Source organism: Gossypium hirsutum, chromosome D08 (assembly GCF_007990345.1).
Source record: "Gossypium hirsutum isolate 1008001.06 chromosome D08, Gossypium_hirsutum_v2.1, whole genome shotgun sequence".
In the NCBI taxonomy this organism is placed as follows: Eukaryota; Viridiplantae; Streptophyta; class Magnoliopsida; order Malvales; family Malvaceae; genus Gossypium; species Gossypium hirsutum.
In genome coordinates this window covers 68,433,728-68,455,661 of record NC_053444.1, presented here as the reverse complement: position 1 = coordinate 68,455,661, position 21,934 = coordinate 68,433,728, and the positions used below count along the sequence as shown (strand labels likewise).

The following is a 21,934-nucleotide window of genomic DNA, read 5'->3' as shown; positions in this document are numbered from 1 at the left end:
GAACGAAATTTGAGATTTTTTCTTCTGGTTTTGTCAAACTCTGACATTGATATTCTTAAGTAGGAGGAAATCCAGAGAACTCTTTTAACTTTGTAATTGAGGTTGAAATTAAATTATAATTTTTTTTTATTTTTTAAAGGACTAAATATAATTTTACTGTACAGTGACTTTCAAGGACATATTTTTTATTAAGGGCCAAGATTACCCCTCTCTGTTTAAGCAATCATATTAATTATAAAAGCAAATTATTATGGACTCGGTAATTAAGCATGGTTAAAAGTAAGAACAAATTGATTAAAATTTTTAATTGAAAATCTTAAAAGAATTTAAAATTTTTAAATTTAAATACTAAATTTCAAAATTTTTCGTAGGCTAAGGAGATAATTTGACCTTAATGATTCCATAGTAAAGGACTAAACCCATTTGTAATTGTATTTTCTTGCATTTGCATTGGAATTTCATCCCCGAAATACCCATTATTATCTTCATAATACCAAGGCATGCCACTGGGATTCAACAGCCACCCGTCAACCGGGTCCATGCACACGAACTCCGTCCCTGACTCAACAGATTCGTAACTTGTCCCTAAACTCGGCAACTCCACTATCTGGCTCAGCTCCTCAGGTGTCGACACGTCATCCATGTTCATCGATGACGAAGACGAAGAAGACAAAAACGACGTCGTAGCATCGACGTTGTTATTAGTATTATTACTTAAAAACTCCATTGCGGCTGCTTTAGCGGCGGCGGCTTGGACATCACGGGGCGAGTTAGAAACCGGACGCGGCAACAACTCAGCGAGTTCAGGGAAGTTGAGGATCGCCGAGTTACCCTTGATGCTCAACGCGGCAACGTCGTGAGCACGTGCCGCCATTTCCGGCGTCGAGTAAGTACCTAACCAGATCCGGCTCTTTTTTCGGGGCTCACGGATTTCGGATACCCATTTACCCCACGCCCGCATTCGGACCCCACGGTAAACCGGGTGTTTACTAATACTATCCCTCGGACGACGCTTTTCGGGTACCGGGTCAGTTCCCGATCTCTGTTTACCATCATAAGACTTATTGCCGCGAGTGATCAACTCAGATTCCGAGTTTGGTGAGTCAGCCATTGCCTTTTTTTAATATAATGCTAGTACTATGTAAATCATGCAAGTTTTTATGAGTTTATGGAGACAAAAAATGCAGTTAGGGTTTTTTTTTCTTGGTGGGTTTTCTAAGAGAGGAAAAAGAAAAAAGGAAATGAGAGGAAAGAGAGAAAGGAAAGAGAGGGAAAGTGGAAGGAAACAACGAAATTTGAGGCAAAACGTAGGCGTTTTATAAGTAATTTTCTCACGGTAATATAACGGACCAACTCGACCGACCATGGATTTTTAACGATATCTCAGTGATTTAAATAATGATTTGTTTAATACCAATAGTATAATAATTGTAATAATAGGGGTTAAATCTTAAAATTATCCCTCAATTTTGGTCAAATAATTTTATACATAAAATTTTGATTTAATTTAATTTAATTTTAACAATTTATAACATAGTTATTGATATAACACATCATTTTACGTTTATATATATTATATACACAAATAATTATATTTATCTAATATAAAAATAAGTTGATGAATTTATTTCTTTAAATGTGTATGAATCAAAATTAAAATTCATGTATCAAATTGCACATTGAATCAAATAACATGTATAATTTTGAGATTATCTCGGATAATATATTAGTAATAACGATTTATTCAAAGTTAAAGTACCTTGGAGATCCCTTAATATAGGGATTGGATCAAATTAGTCCCAAAACTATTAAAAATAATCAAATAAGTTCAATTGTAATAGTGCTAACATTTATTCTATATAAAATATCTTGAAAATTATTGTTTTTCAATTGCAGTTCGATTCCAAACAAAAAAAATTCATTTACAAAATCATAAAAACTTCAAAAATGTTAGCTTTTCTAAACAATAAATGATAACTCTATTATAATTTGACCTAATTTGATTATTTTTAGTAGCACATGGACTAAATTGAATCATTTAATAATAGAGGGACCTCTTACGTATATCCACATTTATTTATATCTCAACTAACGAGTTTAATAGCATGATATAACATAAGTTGGTTATTTTTCAATTTGGTTTTTAGATTTTTTTGTCCATATTAATCTTAGAATTTAACAAAAAAAATCAATTTGATTCATGAACTTGAATTTCATTAAAGCGTGATGATGTGACACATTCGTAGAGTGCCATGTCATCACCTATATATAATCTATAAAAGTACAAAATACTTTAAAGAAATCTAATTTTAAAAGTTCCACATCATCACAGTGCCACGTCATCACCTATATATATATATATTAAAGTGCCACATCATCACACTTTACCGAAATCTAATTTTAGTGACCAAATTGAAAATGTTATGTTTTGAGACTAATGTGAAAAAAATGTTAAATTTGGGGACTAGATTTTACATGATGTGTTTTTAACCATTTTGTTGACCTCAAAGCTTTGCTATATGTGGTTGATCCACATTCGATGGTCTAATCTTCTTTAGACATGCTATCATTTGTAGCAAATAATAGGATGAGATGCCATTTATTTTTATTTTATTTTTCATAATTTTTAATGGGGTTAGCTTGAAAGTTCAAATTACTATTTATAACAATATATAAAATAATTGGGAGACGGAATGGGTTGGTTGAGATCTAAATCAAACTCTAATGCCTATAATATTTAAATATTATTATTTTTATACTTTTACAACTCAATGATGGAGATGTTCATGAGTCGAGTTTAACCAAATTCAAGTTGGATCCATGCATGGTATCAATATTGTACATAATTGCCTAAGCTCAATGCAGTTCAAAATACTAGACTCAAATTTTACCAAAATCTGTCTATATTTATTAATGGATAACCAAATCTATTTAGGCCCGGACATATACATTTTTTTAATTTTTCAAAGCTATAATTATTTTTATTTAATATTTAGTAATTATATATTTTTATTTTACTAGTTTTTTTTGCCTAAGTTAATTTTTTGAATTTAATATTTTTATCTAAACATTTTCAAGTTTTCAGTGGACTTTTAAATTTGGACAGATAATCCGACCCTTAAACATGTCAAAATATTCCAATGACAACATATCGAATATTAACTATATATATATGTCTATATTAAAGATTTGTAGTTGGTACACTGTCAATGCACTCTTTTAACTTCACATGTGGTTAAAAAAATTGCCACGCATCCCATTCTTTTTATCTATTTAATTTTTCTTTATTATATCCTACAATTAAAGGTATTCATTGATTGGGTTCATATTGGATTTATGCATGATATTAGTACACTTTATGCTTGTTTAAGCTCAACCTAGTCTAAAATATATGTCTCAAAATTTGTCAAATTTCACTTATATTTGTAAATGGCTAATCGAAGCTCATTTTAGATCCACCCGTATTATTTATAAAAAATATTTAAACTATTTTAATTAAATATTTAATATTTTAAATATAATCAAACATAATATATATTTAAAATGTTTATATCATAATATTTATATATATTAATATAATTTAATGACGATGCCTTACAAACTATATAATGTGCAAAAATAATATAATATGATATAGGGTAAACTACAATAGACGTAACACAATCATGGTTTTATTTTGTTATCTAATTATGAAAAGTTACAAAATAGTCACATAACTATTAATACAATTTTTTTGGTCACTTAACTATGAAAAATTACAAAATGATCACCTGACTATTCAATTTTATTTTATTTATCACCAACTAGCTAATGTAAAAATAGAAACACCCAAAAATATAATATAGTTGAGTGACTAAAAAAAGACAAAATTGAATAGTCGGGTGACCATTTTGTAACTTTTCAAGTTAAGTGACTACTAATGTAGTTTACCCTATAATATATTACACTTAGAAAACAAGTCAGGTTGGGGTCAAGCTTTGAATGTTTGAGCTCGAGTCCAACTTATATTTTAAACAAATTCAATTTTTTTTGTCTAAACCCATCTTTCAAACTTATTATTTTTGTCCCAATCCTCCTAAATTTTAGACTCAACTTCAAATTTAGACAAATAACTCAACCTTTAAACGAGTACACCGATGTTACCCTTACCCTCTCAACTCATATATGAATGAATTACAATAAATGGAATCCATGAAATAACAATATATTCGAGAGTGATTTATATTGGAAAATATGGACATCACATATATAAGAAGAGTAAGTACATATTATTATTTACTATCATAAAAAGTTAGCCCAATTTAAAAGTGGTATAATTTGATTAAGGTTTATTAGACTTTAGTTATTAAATAAAGTACAGGCCAAATATGTGTAGATGGTCTAGTAACTAATTTCTAATTAATGACGGGCTAATTAGAAATTGGGGTTAATGTGCAAAAGTTATATATATTAGGGTTATAGTTCCCAAATTACACACACGTAACTTTTTTTAACATCTTATCTTTAGAAAAGAGAGAGTCACGTTCTCTGAACTATTTGTGTGCTAGTTTGAAAGATCAAAACCATAAGATTTAAATATTTCAATAAATCGATGGATTTAAATATACTTCCATATCTAAATTTTATATTAGATATTGTTTTTACGAGTCTAACACTTTAATCAAAAGCTTATTTGTTGAATTATTCATATCATATCACGGATCCAATTCTTGAAAAAAAGTAATATCCTTAATTAAAATGAAGAAGAACACGTACACTGTGACTTTTCCAATATTCTACTTATTTTGGAATGCTTGAAACATTGAAAATGACTTATTAGAAAATAAATAAATCAAAGAAAATGCAAAGCCATGAATGGTTTTAGAATATCTTTGATTTTATAATTTTTTTAACAATTTTGATTCAATGTGTAATTTGATACGTGAATTTTTATTTGGTGCAATTATATATATGAAATTTTAATTTTGATTCAATTGTACACATTTAAATAATAAATACATCAATTTATTTACGTATTAGATAAATATGCAATATATAAAGGTAAATGGTTGTATATTAATAATTGTGCCAGTGATTTGTAAAAATTGAATCAATTGAAAATTTCATGTGTAAAATTGCACAAAATTAAAGTTTTATAGTATACATGGATGTTTATGAGCTGAGTCAAGTTGGGCAGTGACTCGATTTTAAAAAACTAATATAATACTCATAAGGGAAATTGTTATTACATTGTCTGTGGAGCTTTTAGACTCCATCAGTAGAGTTAGAGGGTTGACAAGTGTCCTATAAGAGTATAGTAAAATATTTAAAAAAAGAGGCACATATCAATTTTTTAAGGTTGTTTGTGGAATAAAAAAAGTACGTTGCCCTATTAATAAATATACTTTCGTATTAATATTTAGGGTTATTATTTAGCATATTGACGGTATATTTATTTAACTCCACAATTAAATTAAAAATTGTCATATTTGTGGAGTTTTTGAACTTCACTAATAATGTACTAAATATCCGAGTTAGGGCAGCTTGAGAGGAAACTATTCTTACCCAAGTCTAGCAAAGAATGAGTCGATCAGTCGGTCGGTGAACAAATTTGTATATATAATTATATTAAAATCAATGTTCCTAATGTATAATATACGAAATCTAAATTTGTATTGGTAGAGTTTAACCTGCCAAAAAAAATTACCAAGTGTCGTTGATTTAATGAAATTAAAATCAATGTTCCTAATGTATAATATATTAAAATTTTTAAAGAAAAATTAAACATCAAAATGCTTTCATTGTCATGTGATTATCATCGTTTGTCCTTGGACTTTCTTTTTAATCACTCCAACATGATAATGACATGATTGGAAGAGATTAATTCGGAAGGTTATTTTTTAATATATTTTAATTATTTATTTCCTCTTCATTTGAATTACTTTTATATTAATTATTTTTACTAAACAGTATGTTCAGAGTTTCTGTATTTTTTATATCTTTAAATTTTCATCTTATATTTTTATTTTTAAGTATGTACTCAATTTATTTTTTGGATTAAAAAATTAATCTATTAAAGCTACTGGTGTGACATTCTAAATTTAAAAAAAAATGTACTCACTCAAAAATCACGTGACAAAAAATGACAATATAATGAACTTGAATTTTATAAATGATTTTAACGATGTTAACAATTCTAAAAATTCACGTTAACATTTTAATTAGAATAAAATATTTAAACTAACTAATAACATTATAAACGTTGAGGTACCGATTTTATGTTGATGGCATGAGTATTGTTGCCAATAGAGGAGGTCGTGGGTTCAAGTGCATTGAAGCGCATTATCTTCCTATTTATGGGTTGGGGAGGGCTATGGATAATTTTAAGCAATATGTCAAAAAGAATAGATATAGTCAGGATTTATAATAGGATTGTTCTTACTTGTAACTAAATTTATAATTTTGACAAAAATATAAATTTATAATTTTTTTAATCTCAAATTTAATTTTTATCTATCAAATTTATGGTGACAAACAAACAATCCTATTCTTAAATGACAAAACCTAAAAAAACTACTAGTCTTTGAATTTAGCAAAAAAAAACAATGGCCTAAATTCTCTTACCCAAGTTAATGTTCTTCCTCATATAACAAAACTACAAAAGTGTCTCAAATCAATACCATGTTTGTGAGCTGTTAAAAACTAAGAATCTAATTGATGAAATAAATTTGTTTTTTATGCCATTTTCCTTTATTTTTAAATTTACGGGTAAATTACACTAATAGTCACCCAATTCTTAGTAAATTTCTTTTTCGATCACTAAACTATTAGTAAAAAAGTTTTGGTCATCCAATTATAAAAAGTTAAAAAATGGTCTCCTAACGATTCAATTTTATCTTTTTTGGTCGCTGTTGGGTAATGGTGGCAGCTTTTAAAATTGGCATGGTAGCAACTTTAACTCTCAATATTTATAAATCATTTCGATTTAGTATTTATTCCAAAATAAATTTAACCCTCAACATGTACATGTTGTGTAATTTGATACTTTTTCTTACAGTTTTACTTTTCTTTGTGATCATTTCACCTAAAAAGCTAAAAAACGACAACCAATCAATATAGCACATGCCATAATATTGCTAACATACATTAACTTTGATTTTGTGCACTTTTATACATTAAAATGTTAATTTGATCCATTTTTTACAAACCACTAACATAATTATTGATATAACATTATTTTACATTAACATGTTGCATATACTAATTATATTTTTTAATATTAAAATAAATTAATATATTTATTTATTTATTTAAATGTAAATAATTGAATCAAAATCAGAGTTGCATGTGTATATTTGAACTACAATAAAAAATTCATATGTATAGTTATACTAGATAAAAGTTCATTTGTATCAATTTGCACATTAAAACAAAATTTATGTATAATTTTTATATTTACCCTTTTTCTAAAATAATAAAATTTCATTTATCTTCTACTAGTAAAACCAAAACCCTGAGTATGTTTGGTTTGGTGTATTGGCATAGCCAATACACCCCTAATCGGTGGGCCCACTTAATCCCATGTTTGGTTAGGTGTATTGCCCTAATACGGGCCTATTACGTTACGTACGCAATCCTCATTTTCTCTGCTTCAACGTTGATTTCCAATCCCTTCCAAAAGAAAGGATTAGCTAATCGGTGTCTGTTTTACCCTTCCCAGCAGAAATCGTTCTCTACCCCACCCTCTCCCTCTCCCTCTCCCTCTCCCTCTCCCTCTCCCTCTCCCTCCCCCTCCCAACATCAACAGAAGTTGCCACCGAACCAAACCTCCACCCGCTCAGATCTTTCGCCGACTTTCATCTTGGCATCTTGGCATCTTTCACCAACATCAACAGAAGCGGCAAGTGCTTCTTCTCTTTTTTTTACTTAATTTGGATTTTTAATTTTCTTCCTCATGATTGTTTTGTCGACAAAAAACAGATTTGTGTTCTTCAACTATGGTGGGTTTTGTCTGTTGAAATTAGGGGTTTTTTGGGGATAAATTATCAATTCTCCTGCATTATCATTCTATCTTGTATCCTTCAGTTGTCTGTTGAAATAACTCTAGTTTGGAGTAGAAAGTTAAAACTGCGTGGATTAGGCTTCTGTTTTTTTTCCCTTTATTTCGCCATTCAAACTTCATGTGTGGTGAAGCCGTTATATAATGATAAAGTATGATTGAGTTTATAATATCGTAATTACATGGTGGATTTTAATTTCTAAGCAAGAAGTTCTGTGGCTGAACTTTCTGTTTTGTCGTGGCCAAGCAGGAGTTTTAATTGTGAAATGGTCTCTGAGGATACTGTCCACGCATTAAAAATGAACAGCTGATTAATAATCTTGACAACTGCGGAGAACTTCTGATCTATTGCATTCTCATTTTTTGGAGTTTCTGTTTCATTAGATCAATTCATTTTATACAACTTTTCTTGCTTTTGTTTGAATATTTGTTTTATGCTGTTTCTCTTTTCTTGGATTTTAATTTTGATCTAAAGTCACTTGATTTTTGGATTTTAGTTTTGATCTGAAGTTACTTAAAAAGTAGCATTTATAATCTTCAAGATGTTCGATTTTCAGTATTTCTGGATCTTATTATGCCTTGTTTGTTGAGAAATTCTAATGTGTGGTTTTGGATATAGGTTTAGTTGAGGCAAAAGTACCATGTAACCTTTTAGTTGAATGTTTTACATGTGGAGTAGTGTATAATCTATCATATGTTTTACACACTGCTGGGAGGTACTCAGTTAAGCGTTTTAGAAAGGCTCAGTGCCCCATTGTTGAGAGGCTTACAAACTCATTGATGATGCATGGCCGAAACAATGGAAAGAAACTTATGGCAGTCAGGATTGTGAAGCATGCTATGGAAATTATTTATCTCCTGACTGATCAGAACCCAATTCAAGTCATTGTTGATGCCATTATCAACAGGTGGCCTATATGACCTTTAAGAATTTCCTTTTTCAAATGTATCACTAGCTGACTTTAATCTTTAAAGTAGCAGATGATGTTAATTAAAACATCTTCCAATTCTGGGTTATCTTTGTTGGATCAATCTTTGATAATCCTTGTTGATTTTTGATTGATAAAACAGTGGACCTCGTGAAGATGCTACTCGTATTGGTTCTGCTGGTGTTGTGAGGCGTCAGGCTGTTGATATTTCTCCTATTCGTCGAGTGAATCAGGCCATCTATCTCCTCACCACTGGTAATCGTGAGTCTGCATTCAGAAACATTAAAACTATCGCTGAATGTTTGGCTGATGAGCTTATTAACGCAGCAAAGGGATCATCTAACAGGTAAATAACAGCCTTTGAACTCCCGTGTTTAAACCTTATTTTGCTTTGAAACTAGGAACTGTCCTTGCAATCCCATTTATTTACCACAGCTTGCTTCATCATTCTCGCGTTGTTTGTGCAGCTATGCCATCAAGAAGAAGGACGAAATCGAGAGAGTTGCCAAGGCCAATCGTTTAGGAATTGGTAGGACTTTGCATAAACCATGGCAGTGGACACTTCTGTTTTTTATTCAGTACTTTATAAGTTACCTATTTTGTGTTCCGAACATAATATGAATGTTCCGTTATTTAAGTTGAGATGTTATTGAAGAAAGCATATCCTGTTTTGGTTATATATGCTGTACTTATTTTGCCATGGTTTGAAGCTGTTGAGTTCATCTTTGCTGCAAACAAAGAGATGAGAGTGCTTGATGTGGTTGTTTTGACCACATTAAATCGCCCTGCCTGTTGCTGATAATTAGTACTTAAAAAAGAGACAATTAAAGGAAGAAATCAAATTGAGTTTTTCCAATTATTGAGCAGATGAAATTATACAAGTCTTTCAAAAACATTGTTATGAATTTCTAACCCAGCCAATAGAAGCAAAGAAAAAAATATTAATTGGAGCAATTGTACAAACTTCTGTTTGAAGTTAAATACAAAGGCCGTAACACTATTGAAATCAAGCCTTTCAACCTGCATTAACAATGGAAGAGACTGCAGTTCATCAACGTCAAATTTTATATGTTTTATGAACATGATTCTCTCTATCTACAGATAAAGAAATTTTTTTTGGAACTTTATACTACAAAAGTCGATTTAATAATCCCCGTTCTAATACTGCTTATGTTGTTTGGCTTGTTTCAGTTGGAAATATAATTTATTAGTTATAATTATTTTAAATTTTATTAAATCATATATTTTAATTAAAATATATTTAATATTAATTATTTCATATTTTCTTTTATAGTATCATATATTATGATTTGAGTAAATTCATATAAGAATATTAATTATTAAGAATTTTATTAAATTATATATTTTAATTATAATATATTTAATAATAATTATGTTAATTTATATTTTACAGTATCATATATTATGATTTGAGTAAATTCATATAAGAATATTAATTATTAAGAATTTTATTAAATTATATATTTTAATTATAATATATTTAATAATAATTATGTTTAAATATGATTAAATTATTTATTATTGATATTAATAATCTTATTAAAATTTAAATAACAATAACAATAATAATTTACCAAAACAAATTTCTGCTAATTATAAGAATTTTATTAAATTATATATTTTAATTAAAATATATTTAATAATAATTATGTTTAAATATGATTAAAATATTTATTACTGATAATAATAATCTTATTAAAATTTAAATAACAATAACAATAATCATTTACCAAAACAAATTTATGCTAAGGGTATTCTAGTCATTTTAGTTTTTTCCATTATGCTATTACACCTCTATTCCATTCAACCAAACACAAGATTACTATTACGCCTCTATTCCATTACATTTAACCAAACAGTTGATTTGCTATTACACCTCTAATCCAATACACCTCTAATCCAATACAGCGAACCAAACGCACCCTAAGGGTAGAAAAGCTATAGCTTGGCTTTATTTTGTGTTTTGGTTTTTTATCCTATACATAATGAATGGCCAAACCAAACCCTTTTTCTATGTTTTGTGTTAGATATTTTTTTAATAATTCTTTTTTTTTCTATTTTTTTATGATTTTTTTCAAATTGTTTTGTTGATTTTTTTATGAGAATTATGTTTTTATTGATGATATGATTGTGCACTCTTTTCCTATTTTCTTTGTTCAAATTTAAGCATTTATATGAGTAGGATAAGAAAAGTGTTTTTAAAAAGGTACAAAATTTTTTTAACCAATTGAGTCTTAGCTCGATTGGCATCAATATTGTTGTCAGTGTAAGAGAACGTGGGTTCGAGTGCAATAAAGCGCGTTATTTCCTATTTAAAGATTGGGGAGGGGCTATGGATAATTCTATTTCTTATATAAAAAAGAACAAATGTAATAAGAACTTATAATGTATAATTTATTTTTCCTCCCCAAGTGCCAATTATAGTATCATTAATGGGCTAAGGACTCCTTTGGGCCGACCAAATTTATTGCCGAAATAATGATTTATGGGATTTCAAGTTTAAACCCCAAAGTATCATTTTCATTATGGATCCATATACTTCTATAACTATATAACAATGTAAATTGCTATTTAATTATGGATAATTAATTTTTGCATTCTGAGATAATTATAAATTTAATTACGGAGTTTTTTATTTTACCATTAATGGATAGAACAATAACTTTTTAATTAAACACAAATCCTTCAAATACTTAAATAAGAGAATATTACGTGTTTAAACAACCGGTAACCTCTAATATGCTACAACAACTTAATCTGCATAATCTTTAGTGCAGTATTATGTTTGTTATGGTTGTCTGTTGCAAAATGTTGTTTTATCTTTTTTTCTTATTCCATATCTCTTTAGCTAGGTTGCGCCAATCGGTCACTAGCGACCACCCTGAACGGAGGGCTAATAAACCGACAACACCGTAAAAGAACACGAAAGGCGCTATCACTGCTCGTTGGAAAATATACGAAGGAGTTGTCAATTGGACACCGTATAGGAAGACCATATGAACGGAAGCAATCACAAACCACATCATTAACCGAACGTACTCCCATCGGATTGAATTCGCTTTGAGCTTCGAAGGGATCGTCAACATTACTATAATATTCATGGATGCCAAGAATCCAATGGAGTCCCACACCAAGAACCAAGTTAGGCTCTTCGGCGTGACTTCTCCCGCAATTGATTTGCCTTGTATGTGGTTCCCCGTAAGCGGCCTATCCACGTTCGAATCTACATTTCCCCCGTCTTGCCAAACTCCCCCAGGAGGATTCAATGCTACTTCGAATGTCACAGTAGCTATTAGTACTGCCGCTACCGTGGTACCTCTTCGCATTTCCTCGAGCCATTTGAAAGAATCCACGTTATTCTTTTTCGAGGTTGAGTCTTTCATCGTCATGTCTACTTCGACCACTGCATCGACCACTGCATTGTTAGGTCGAGATGGGTCGGTTAATACTTGGTTTTCGAGTTTTGGCATGCTTGCAAGATGGAGCATGTGGGCAATCTCTTCATCATTTGATTGCTTTGGACCTTTTAGCAATATATCCAAAGCCTTTAGATTATTGGAATTCACTGCGTTCACATCAAGTTCAGGTTGTTGTAGTAGTAAATTCATTACCTGCATAAAAAAGTTTAAAATTATATTGTTAGTACATGTACTTTGACAATAATCAAAATTTAGTCCTTAAAATTAAATCTAGATTTAAAAAATTCTAATCTAATAGTTTAGTGTGTCAGCATTTTCCCTAAAAACTTGTCATCAATAAATCCATAACATCATATTATCTTGAGAAAAAAATCATAATAAACTCAATAAATATATTTAATATTATGCAAATTTTGAAGGAAGATACAAATGAAGTCCGCAATTGAATTAAAATTTTTAAATAAAAAAGCAAATCCCATTAACTTGAACCCTAAACTTGATTTTAATCATAAAAGCTAACAACTTGAAGCCATCAAGCCTAAACTAAAATCTAATTTAAATTCTAAGTGATTTGACTTTAAAATAGATAGAACTTGTAATGGTTCGAAATGACTAAAACTCACAATGATCTAACTTGAAATCCTGAACTCCGATTCCAAAACAGCTGAAACTCAAAATGATTCGAATTTGAGGTGATCAAATGGGCCTCCTAAAATGGGAAAATATCATTTTGACTCCTTTAAATTTTATAAAATTATAGGTTAGTGTATACTAAAATTACAATTTTAACCCTAAATAATAAAATTTTAAAAAATAATTTCTCTCTTTCTCTCTTCGTGACTTGAAAATCTGAACCACGCGAATAAAAAGTAATGAAATTTAAAATAACCCGAATCAAACTAAATTAAATAAAAGCTAAAATTTTAAAATACAAAGTCACCAAGACATATACCTCATGCTGTTTCCTCAAAGCAGCCAAGTGCAACACGGTGTTACCATCTTCATCCTTCAAATTCAACATCTCTTTAGCTTTAATCCCATCAATTAAACCCTTAACAAATTTACATCCATTTTCATTCTTCCCAGCTAAATGCAAAATCGTCTCCTTTTTGTCAGTAATCTCTTTAATAGATTCCGGGCAAGCCATTACCAATTCTCCGGCGACTCTTTCCCGTCCTTTAATCACCGCTAAATGCAAAGCAACACGGCCCTTATCATCTTTCCTTCTACAAAGCTCGTGGCCGCCGATCTCCCTTTCGATTTTCAGCAACTCGTTCACCGTTTCGACGTGTCCGTTCGCGGAGGCCAAGTGAAGTGGGGTGTACCCTTTGCGATTCGCTGTTTTGGCGAGACCTGGATTTTGCTTGAGGATTTGGCGAACGAAATCGGCGTGGCCGTGAGAGGAGGATACGTGCAACGGAGTCTCCAGTGAAGCGTGGTGGGTGTTGTCTTCGAGGATGAGTGGATCTTCTTCGATGAGTTGAAGTAAAGTTGAGGTTTCGCCTTTGCGAGAAGCTTCGAATAGCTTCTCGTCCATGGCGGAAACTCGCTGTTTAAGCGGTTTTTGGGGGTTAAACTCAATAATTTTGATGCAAAAATTTCATGGAAGAACGAACCTCTTTTGTATTGCAGAGTCAACCTTAATTGGTCAACATTATTGACAATAAGGTAATAAGCTCCATAACTGTGACGTGATAAGGTTCCTCTAGAACCTGCATAGTTCTCTAGGGTGAAAGCAATTGGTAAGTATTTGGTAAAATTACCACTTACGTTATTAGTAATTGTTAAAAATTAGTTTTTATACATCGGCGTAAGGTATATATAACACATTACATGGCATTGTCTAGATATTCTTGCAGCCAGTTTTTAACAATATAAATTAATGAAATGTTTAACAGAAATAACTAATTTACTCTTTGGTTTAAGGTACAGGACTAATTTTTTCATTGTTTTAGTAGAAAAAGTAAAATATAATCTAACTCGTAATATATGGGCCTTTATGGTACTTTAACCATAGGCACTTAAATTACAAGGACATGATGAAATTGATCTCTATATTATTAAAAAAAATCAAATAAGATCAAATTTTAATAGAGGTAACGTATACTGTTTAAAATATGTAAATTACTGTTTAGCAGAGTTCATATTTTGAAAGTTTTTGTGGTTTTGCAAATGAAATTTATTTGTTTGAAGCTGAATTACAAATAAAAATAAATTTTGTATAATTATTTAAACAATAATATTAACTTAATTATTCTTTAATTGTATGATAACTAATTTTACCTATTTTATAATAGAGGACTAATCTGATTTAATCCCTTTCACCATTCTCTAATGCTAGTTTAGTATTATTTTTTGAAAACGTTTTTTAAAAGTACAATGGATGAGTGATTTTAAAACGTGGTAATGAAAAGTTTAGTTCATGATTTAAGCTTTAGCACTCTCGAAAGTTGCTTTTAAGAATATAAAATATTCATTTTAAATATAATGTTGTAAAATTAAAATATGTATTTAAATGGTATTCAAATTCGTTAGTATTATTATATTTCGATAAAAATATAAGAAAATAATTTATTATAACTTGTTATTGATATTTCGACATATAAAATATAATTTTTTGTTGATGAGTGGTATCAATAAGGGAGGATACAAAGAGGAGATCAGGGTGATGGAAAGGAGTTCAATTCACTTAAATATGTAGAGAACCAAGGAAGGACAAGAGGAGTAAGATTGCTACGAAGGCTGAGAAGCCTAGGTGTAAAGAGTAAATGCTCAAGGTTGCTATGCAAAAGAAGATCCTTTTTCCCTCATCTTGAAAGGTATTTATATGAGATACTCATTTGTCTGATAGTTGTGACATGACAGATTGTTACTAAGGAGTTGCTATTATGGAATGCGTGGGAGATGTATGTGGTGGGATTCATTCTGTTATTCCTTTGAGTCAATACAATATTGTTATTATCAGGTAGAGCTTCACAGCCTTTGAAAGGAGTGTTCACAATTGTATGAGTGTTTAGACTGAAAAGTGGATAGCTAGGCTATAGTAGCAGTTGGTTTGACGTTGGTGTTCGTCCGAGAGGTTGGATAGCTGGTGACAATTTGAAAGACGAGAAGCAAAGGACCATCCATGGGTGTCTTTCTAGCATCTCTCGGAGTGCCACATGTCCAATCCAAGCAATGTTTATAAAATTTGTCCTTTTAGATTTAGGATCAATTTGATAGAATGTACAAACATTGATGGCCTAAATTTATTATCAGGCCAATAAAACAAAAGTCGAACGGAAGAGTGACTAAATATTTAATTTTAAAAAGTTCAAATGAATAAAATGGATAAAAAAATAGTTGAGTGAAAGGATTTGATTTGATTAAATTGTATAGATAGGGCCTAGGTTTGTTTTTAAAAATTTTCCAAACCGTCCAACCTGCGGAAATGGCGAATTTCATTGTTTAAGATATAATATAGTATTTTCTATTTAATCTATTTATAAAAATATATAAGTATTAACCTAAAATTAATTATATATATTTTACAATTTTGAACAATGAATTCAAGCCAGTCCAAAGCGGATCAGACCAATCGAAACTAGTGGGCTGCTGGTCATGAACACCTTTAATTACAAATTATATAAGTTTAAATAATTATAATTAGAATAAAATTAATATAAAAGCATAAATTAAATTGAAATATATCTGAACTTATGAGATTTTTTTTGAGTAATCTCATAATAGGTTTTAATCATATCTGTTCTTTTTAAAGATAATGCTTAGAACTAACAGGGACAGAGTCAAAAAAAATTTTTAGGGAGCCGAAATTAAATTGTAATTTTTATGATAGTAAAAATGTAATTTCACCATTTTAATAGCCTATATCTTTATAAATGTTAAAGGATTAAATCAAATTTTTATCATTTTTAGAGAGGATCAAAGTACAATTTTATATTTACTAATTTAAAATTTTAAAAATCTTAAAGGGCTAAATGAAAAACTTTCCATTTTAAGGTGGTTGAGGCTCCTACCAACCCCTAACTATGTCGCTGTCCATAAATAGGAGGATCATAATGCGTTTCAACACACTTGAAGCATATGTCTTCTTGCATTTACAACAGCATCCTATGTCGATCAAATTCATACTCAATTCACCGAAGTCATGAAAAGTAAATTGAAAATAAAAAAGAGAAAAAATCCAACACCAAACAAGACAGATTTAAGTATTAGCAAAAGTAAATTCAATGTATAATTATTATATTAGAAAAGGATAGATTAGGCCTTGATTGATTATAAAGAACGGTTCACATTTTTTGAGTTAGAAACTAAAAATAAAAATAAAAGTAGCATCTTATCTTTGTCGAGGACAAATTGTGGATCACATAAAGGCAATGCAACCCTCAAAAAGGGTGGGTTAGAAAATTTTTATTTTCTTACTTTTTTATTTTAAATATAATACAAAATAATTTTAAGATTTTTAAATATATTATATATACACACCAATTATCAAGTACATATTTATATCGAATCTAAAGTCTAAACATATATACTATGGCCATATGCAATTTCGAAATTAAAAAAAAATACAAAAAAATAATAAAAAAATATAAAATATTACTATAATAATAAACAATATAAATCTATTACCAAAATAAAGAATTACCTCATTAAAATTTAATGTAAGATTGGGTTTTAAATTCTCAATTAAGTATTTAAAGTTTTGATTTTATTTCAATTTACCCCAAACGTGATAAAGAATGCGACGCATGATACGTTTTTACGATAAAAGGGGACGGAATAACCAAATTTAATTGTCAATGATATATTAATTTAGTTTTCGAATTTTAAAAATTATAGAGGGACTAAAATAAAATTTTTATATCATCGTTAATTCACAACCTCACTCACCCTCGCTCACGCACTCTGGGTTACCACTTTGCACAGACAAAAGCAGAGAAACAAAGAAACGAAACTCAGGTAGAGGGAGAAAAGGCTACAGTTACGGTCACAGTCATAGACAGCTCTGCTAGGAAATTGAAACTGATTGGAATTTTCATTTGTTGTTTTTAAAATAAACAAAATTTAGTATTCTAGAAGATGGTGAGGATAATTCCCATGGCGTCGTCCTCAATACGACCTTCGTTATCTCCGTTTAGGTGCTCCGGCGGTGTTTCTTCATCGCGGTTTGGTGTTTCCCTTTCTCCGGTTCACCTTCACCGGCACCTCGGTTTCTCTAATCTCGGCAGCGGTAAGCAGAATTTGTGTGTGTGTTTATATCAAATTAATTTCCTCTTATGCCCTAGAATTTCTTTTACTGATTTAATTATTGATTGAAGAAATATATGGAATCGAGCATTGATGTGAAATCTCCGGAGTTCATAAAGAACAGATTTATAATGCAAATTATATTAGGCTTAATTGCACTAGGCGTACCAAACTATGGCCTAGATTCTAGATTGGTCCCAAACTTCAAAAGACGTTCAATTGAATCCTCAAAGTATAGTATCATCGTCAGTCGCACCATTAGCTTTGTCGAGGGTCCCTGATTCTGTTTAGAGAAGTCTGTGAGGTATTGTCTGTTGAGAGCCGGTCGATCCTCTAACATGTCCGGAATTGTCCCCGAGGAGGTTTTGTTTCCTGATTATGTCATAGAAAAGTCCGGGAAGTGTCGTTTGCATCTAAACAGACTGCCGAGTTTGGCCACAGCTGTGGCTCTTAGCATCGCTATTAAACCATGTGAACCACCCTGTACCAACTAAAAACAGCTCTCAGGCTAAAATGGAGCATAGACACCCAAAAACACAATACCAGCTTAATTGTTAAATGCCAGCTTAATTTGGGATGTAGCATATTTAAAACATGTAAGCCAAATTTGTAAACATTACTTGAGTATACTTACGGTATGATTTGCTTGGATTTGATGTGTTAAAAAATAGTCCTCCTGAATGTTAAGGACACAGTTAATTTTTTAATAAGTCAAGTTATTCATACAATAGATATGAGCGTATTTACAATTTGATTCGCATGTTTTTAAAATGTTTTATATAAGATCTGAACTGGCATTTAATACCTAAATTGATAGTTAGCTGATACAATATTGATACTTTGAGGACTTATTTAGAATGTTTTGAAATTTAGGGACCAATTTAGAATCTAGGTGATATTTAGGGACTAATTTATTGAAATAATTTCATTTTTCTCACTTGTCAGATTGTGAGAATGAGTAACAATATCTGGAGTTTCTATTGAGTTTTATAGAATAGAAGAAATGATTTTGAAGATATTTGATGTAAATGTAATCTCTTTTGAAATCTTATCCAGTTGTTCCGCAGTCGCAATTCTTTGGTTTCAAAGCCTCTAAGATGTCGAGAACTGAAGAAACTAAGCTAGGGAAGCCTCTGGTTGGAAATGTGGTACGAGCAAGCACGGCTGCTGCACAAGAAACCGAGGCCCTACAGTGGGTTGAAAAGGACAAACGAAGAATGCTCCATGTCGTTTATCGAGTTGGGGATTTGGATAGGACCATCAAGTATGTCATTTCAAGATAATGCTATTGTTGTTAAAAAAAAAAAAAGATAACGCTATTGTTCATGTTTCTTTTTATTGATCTTGTGAGCGGAATGTGAGTAAATGGATTTATTCTTTTGTATACAATCTTGTGGTTTGAATCTTTGTATCAAACTCGAATATGTTGTGGTTGCAGATTCTATACTGAGTGTCTGGGGATGAAGCTGTTGAGGAAACGAGACATACCAGAGGAGAGATACACGAACGCCTTTCTTGGATATGGGCCAGAAGATTCTCACTTCGTTATTGAACTCACTTATAGTAAGCTATCACCTAGCGGACTACTCTTTGGCTTTTCTAAGCTATAATAAATCTGAAATGTATCTATATAAATATATATATATGAGATAAATTTCTATTGTATACATGAATATTAGAGTTGACAGTATATATGAGCTTAGCTATAGATAATTTTTTTCCTTGAATGTTATTACCAGATTATGGAGTTGACAAATATGACATTGGAACTGCATTTGGTCATTTCGGTATTGCTGTTGAGGATGTAAGTTCGAACTATTTTAACAAGATGATAGACTGTTATGTATCTTAGAACTGCTATGTCCTTGTTTGCATAGCAGAATGCTTATATGCTCCCCTGATTAGGTTGCCAAGACCGTGGAACTCGTAAAGGCCAAGGGTGGAAAAGTAACCCGAGAACCTGGTCCGGTGAAAGGTGGTTCTACTGTAATTGCATTTATTGAGGATCCTGATGGTTACAAGTTTGAACTGCTTGAAAGGGGACCTACTCCTGAACCTTTGTGCCAAGTAATGCTCCGTGTAGGCGATCTTGATCGTTCCATAAATTTTTATGAGAAGGTTAGAGTTTCAGATATTGGGCCGCGGTATCTGCTGTTATTCACATTCTTTTTCATGAACACCCTTTTATTTTATTATTATTATTTTTGGTGCGTGGGGTTTAAGTCGTGCCGTAGGTCTTAGTTTCTATCTCCTTTTGTTGCAGGCATTTGGCATGAAGCTTCTTCGTACACGAGATAATCCACAGTACAAGGTAAATAACTTTCCTCTATTTTGTATGGTGAATAGAAACTGTTAAAATATGTATTCCAGGGAGAGACATGGAAAAAGAGGATTCAAGTGTATATTCTTATGTTGCTCTGACGCTTCATTTTTGTTGAATTTACCATGTTCAACACTCGTGTCTAATACACGGATACAAGAATATAATCCCCAAAGATCCTCCATATACATGTAAAAACTTAGAAAAATCTGACCATACCTGTTTCGGGCACCCATGTCCTGAATTGCTTTGTTTATGGCTATATGTTTTGGTTTTTTGTGTTAATGCGATTGATGAAAATATTCCATGAACCTTTTAGTAACAGTATTAAGATAATATACATTGACATATGTTTGTGAATTTTCCTTTAGTATACTATAGCCATGATGGGTTACGGGCCTGAAGATAAAAATGCTGTGCTCGAGTTAACGTACAACTATGGGGTCACTGATTATGACAAAGGAAATGCTTATGCTCAGGTAGAAAATTTTCTGCTTTCTTTTCACTTCAGTGTGAAAAAGATTGTTTTCGTAACTGCATTCAGTATGTTTCATGATTCTACTTGTTTTCTCTGACCTTATTTCTTAATGCCGGAAACAAGTTAAACGCATATCAATCACGTTTCTGCAGATTGCAATCGGCACAGATGACGTTTACAAAACTGCAGAGGCAGTTAGACTTTTTGGTGGAAAAATTACCCGAGAACCTGGACCTTTACCTGGTATTAACACCAAGATCACCGCGTGCTTAGATCCCGATGGTTGGAAGACGGTATATATACCTTTTGAGCCATTTATACATTGATGCTTGCTTTCTGAAACCCAAACTTCTTTTTCTTATTTGCTTCTCGTTCATCTATACCACCTATATCTCAAAAACGAAAAAAGTATATCGACATTGTTCTCTAATTCGTATGCGTTGCTCTGATACCGAGTTTTATTAACTTTCTGGACAAAAGACTCTTCTGTCAGTCAGGATTATGAGACTTCTTTACGTCATTATTTGCAGGTTTTCGTCGATAACATTGATTTCCTCAAGGAATTGGAGTGAGTTTCGGTTGAACTCGTGTTCTTATCCTTCAGACAATGAAATTCGAATCCAAGCTGAAAGGATTTGTCGAAGAAAGCCTCCATAGAGAATGGCAGCCAATTCCGTTTTGTAGATAAATGTTTTTGCGGTGACAATCGGGTAGCCCGTTAGATTCGTTAGCGAAGAAATCTTTAGATATAAAGTGTATGTTCAGTGATCTTCCTGTTTTTATTTCAATGAAGCATTTATGTATATTTTTCGATACATATTTGGATATGGATATTGAAAAATATGATCTTTTAAATATATTAAAAAATCTTGAAAAAAAAATGAATATATCGGTTTTATACATACACTTTAGTCCAAACATTTACATCTATGTTTAAGATATACCTCTAAAAACGAAGATTCTTTTGAGGATATACAATAATAATATTATGGTACAAACATTTTCAAAGACAATCAAAATAAATTATTTGTAACGAAAAAGAAAAGTGTTATTAGTAAATTGGCCTCTAATTTATACTTCAAGTTTTAGATTGGTCTTAAAATTTTTTTTAGTTATAAATGGTCTATGAACCATCGATTCTATCTGGGTTTATCAAAGATAAATATCAATCGATAACAATATGACATGTGACATGTTATTATTAGCTGTGACATACATTTTGAATTAAAATAAGATAAATTGATAGTTTAAGAATCACTCTAGATAAAAAAAAAACTTAAAAAGACTAATCTAAAATTAGAAGCTACTTTACCAATAAAATCATAAAAAAAAAAACAAAACCAAAATTATATAGAAGTATAACATTTTATATATCTAAGATAAGACAAATTAAAACAAATAAAAATAAAAATCCAATATGGTTTAATAAACCATTCTCTTTTTAATTATTTTAATATTTAAATTTCTTTAATTAAAAAT

At 30.7% G+C, this 21,934-nt stretch overlaps 4 protein-coding genes across 4 annotated transcripts; 2 read left to right on the top strand and 2 right to left on the bottom strand.

The window, feature by feature from the left end:
* Positions 1-290: 290 nt before the first annotated feature.
* On the bottom strand, positions 291-1,318 carry LOC107939485 (ethylene-responsive transcription factor TINY). The gene has a single exon (XM_016872822.2). The coding sequence runs from the start codon at positions 1,109-1,111 to the stop codon at positions 392-394; it is 720 nt and encodes a 239-aa protein (XP_016728311.2). The 5' UTR covers positions 1,112-1,318; the 3' UTR covers positions 291-391.
* A 7,320-nt stretch (positions 1,319-8,638) lies between these two features.
* LOC107915399 (40S ribosomal protein S5) lies at positions 8,639-9,644 on the top strand (the record flags this gene model as incomplete). The annotated part of the gene is made up of 3 exons (XM_016844563.2): positions 8,639-8,946; positions 9,110-9,313; positions 9,435-9,644. Coding segments are annotated over 3 exons (666 nt in total), but the record flags the coding sequence as incomplete, so codon positions are not given.
* A 1,955-nt stretch (positions 9,645-11,599) lies between these two features.
* On the bottom strand, positions 11,600-14,248 carry LOC107939477 (ankyrin repeat-containing protein ITN1). Its single transcript, XM_016872816.2, has 2 exons — positions 13,360-14,248; positions 11,600-12,599 (listed from the first exon to the last, which is right to left on the bottom strand). The coding sequence occupies exons 1-2, from the start codon at positions 13,942-13,944 to the stop codon at positions 11,805-11,807; spliced, it is 1,380 nt and encodes a 459-aa protein (XP_016728305.2). The 5' UTR covers positions 13,945-14,248; the 3' UTR covers positions 11,600-11,804.
* A 2,923-nt stretch (positions 14,249-17,171) lies between these two features.
* LOC107939499 (probable lactoylglutathione lyase, chloroplastic) lies at positions 17,172-21,357 on the top strand. The gene is made up of 9 exons (XM_016872841.2): positions 17,172-17,640; positions 18,714-18,921; positions 19,096-19,220; positions 19,397-19,461; positions 19,563-19,775; positions 19,921-19,968; positions 20,349-20,456; positions 20,608-20,748; positions 20,986-21,357. The coding sequence occupies exons 1-9, from the start codon at positions 17,490-17,492 to the stop codon at positions 21,025-21,027; spliced, it is 1,101 nt and encodes a 366-aa protein (XP_016728330.2). The 5' UTR covers positions 17,172-17,489; the 3' UTR covers positions 21,028-21,357.
* Positions 21,358-21,934: the final 577 nt, after the last annotated feature.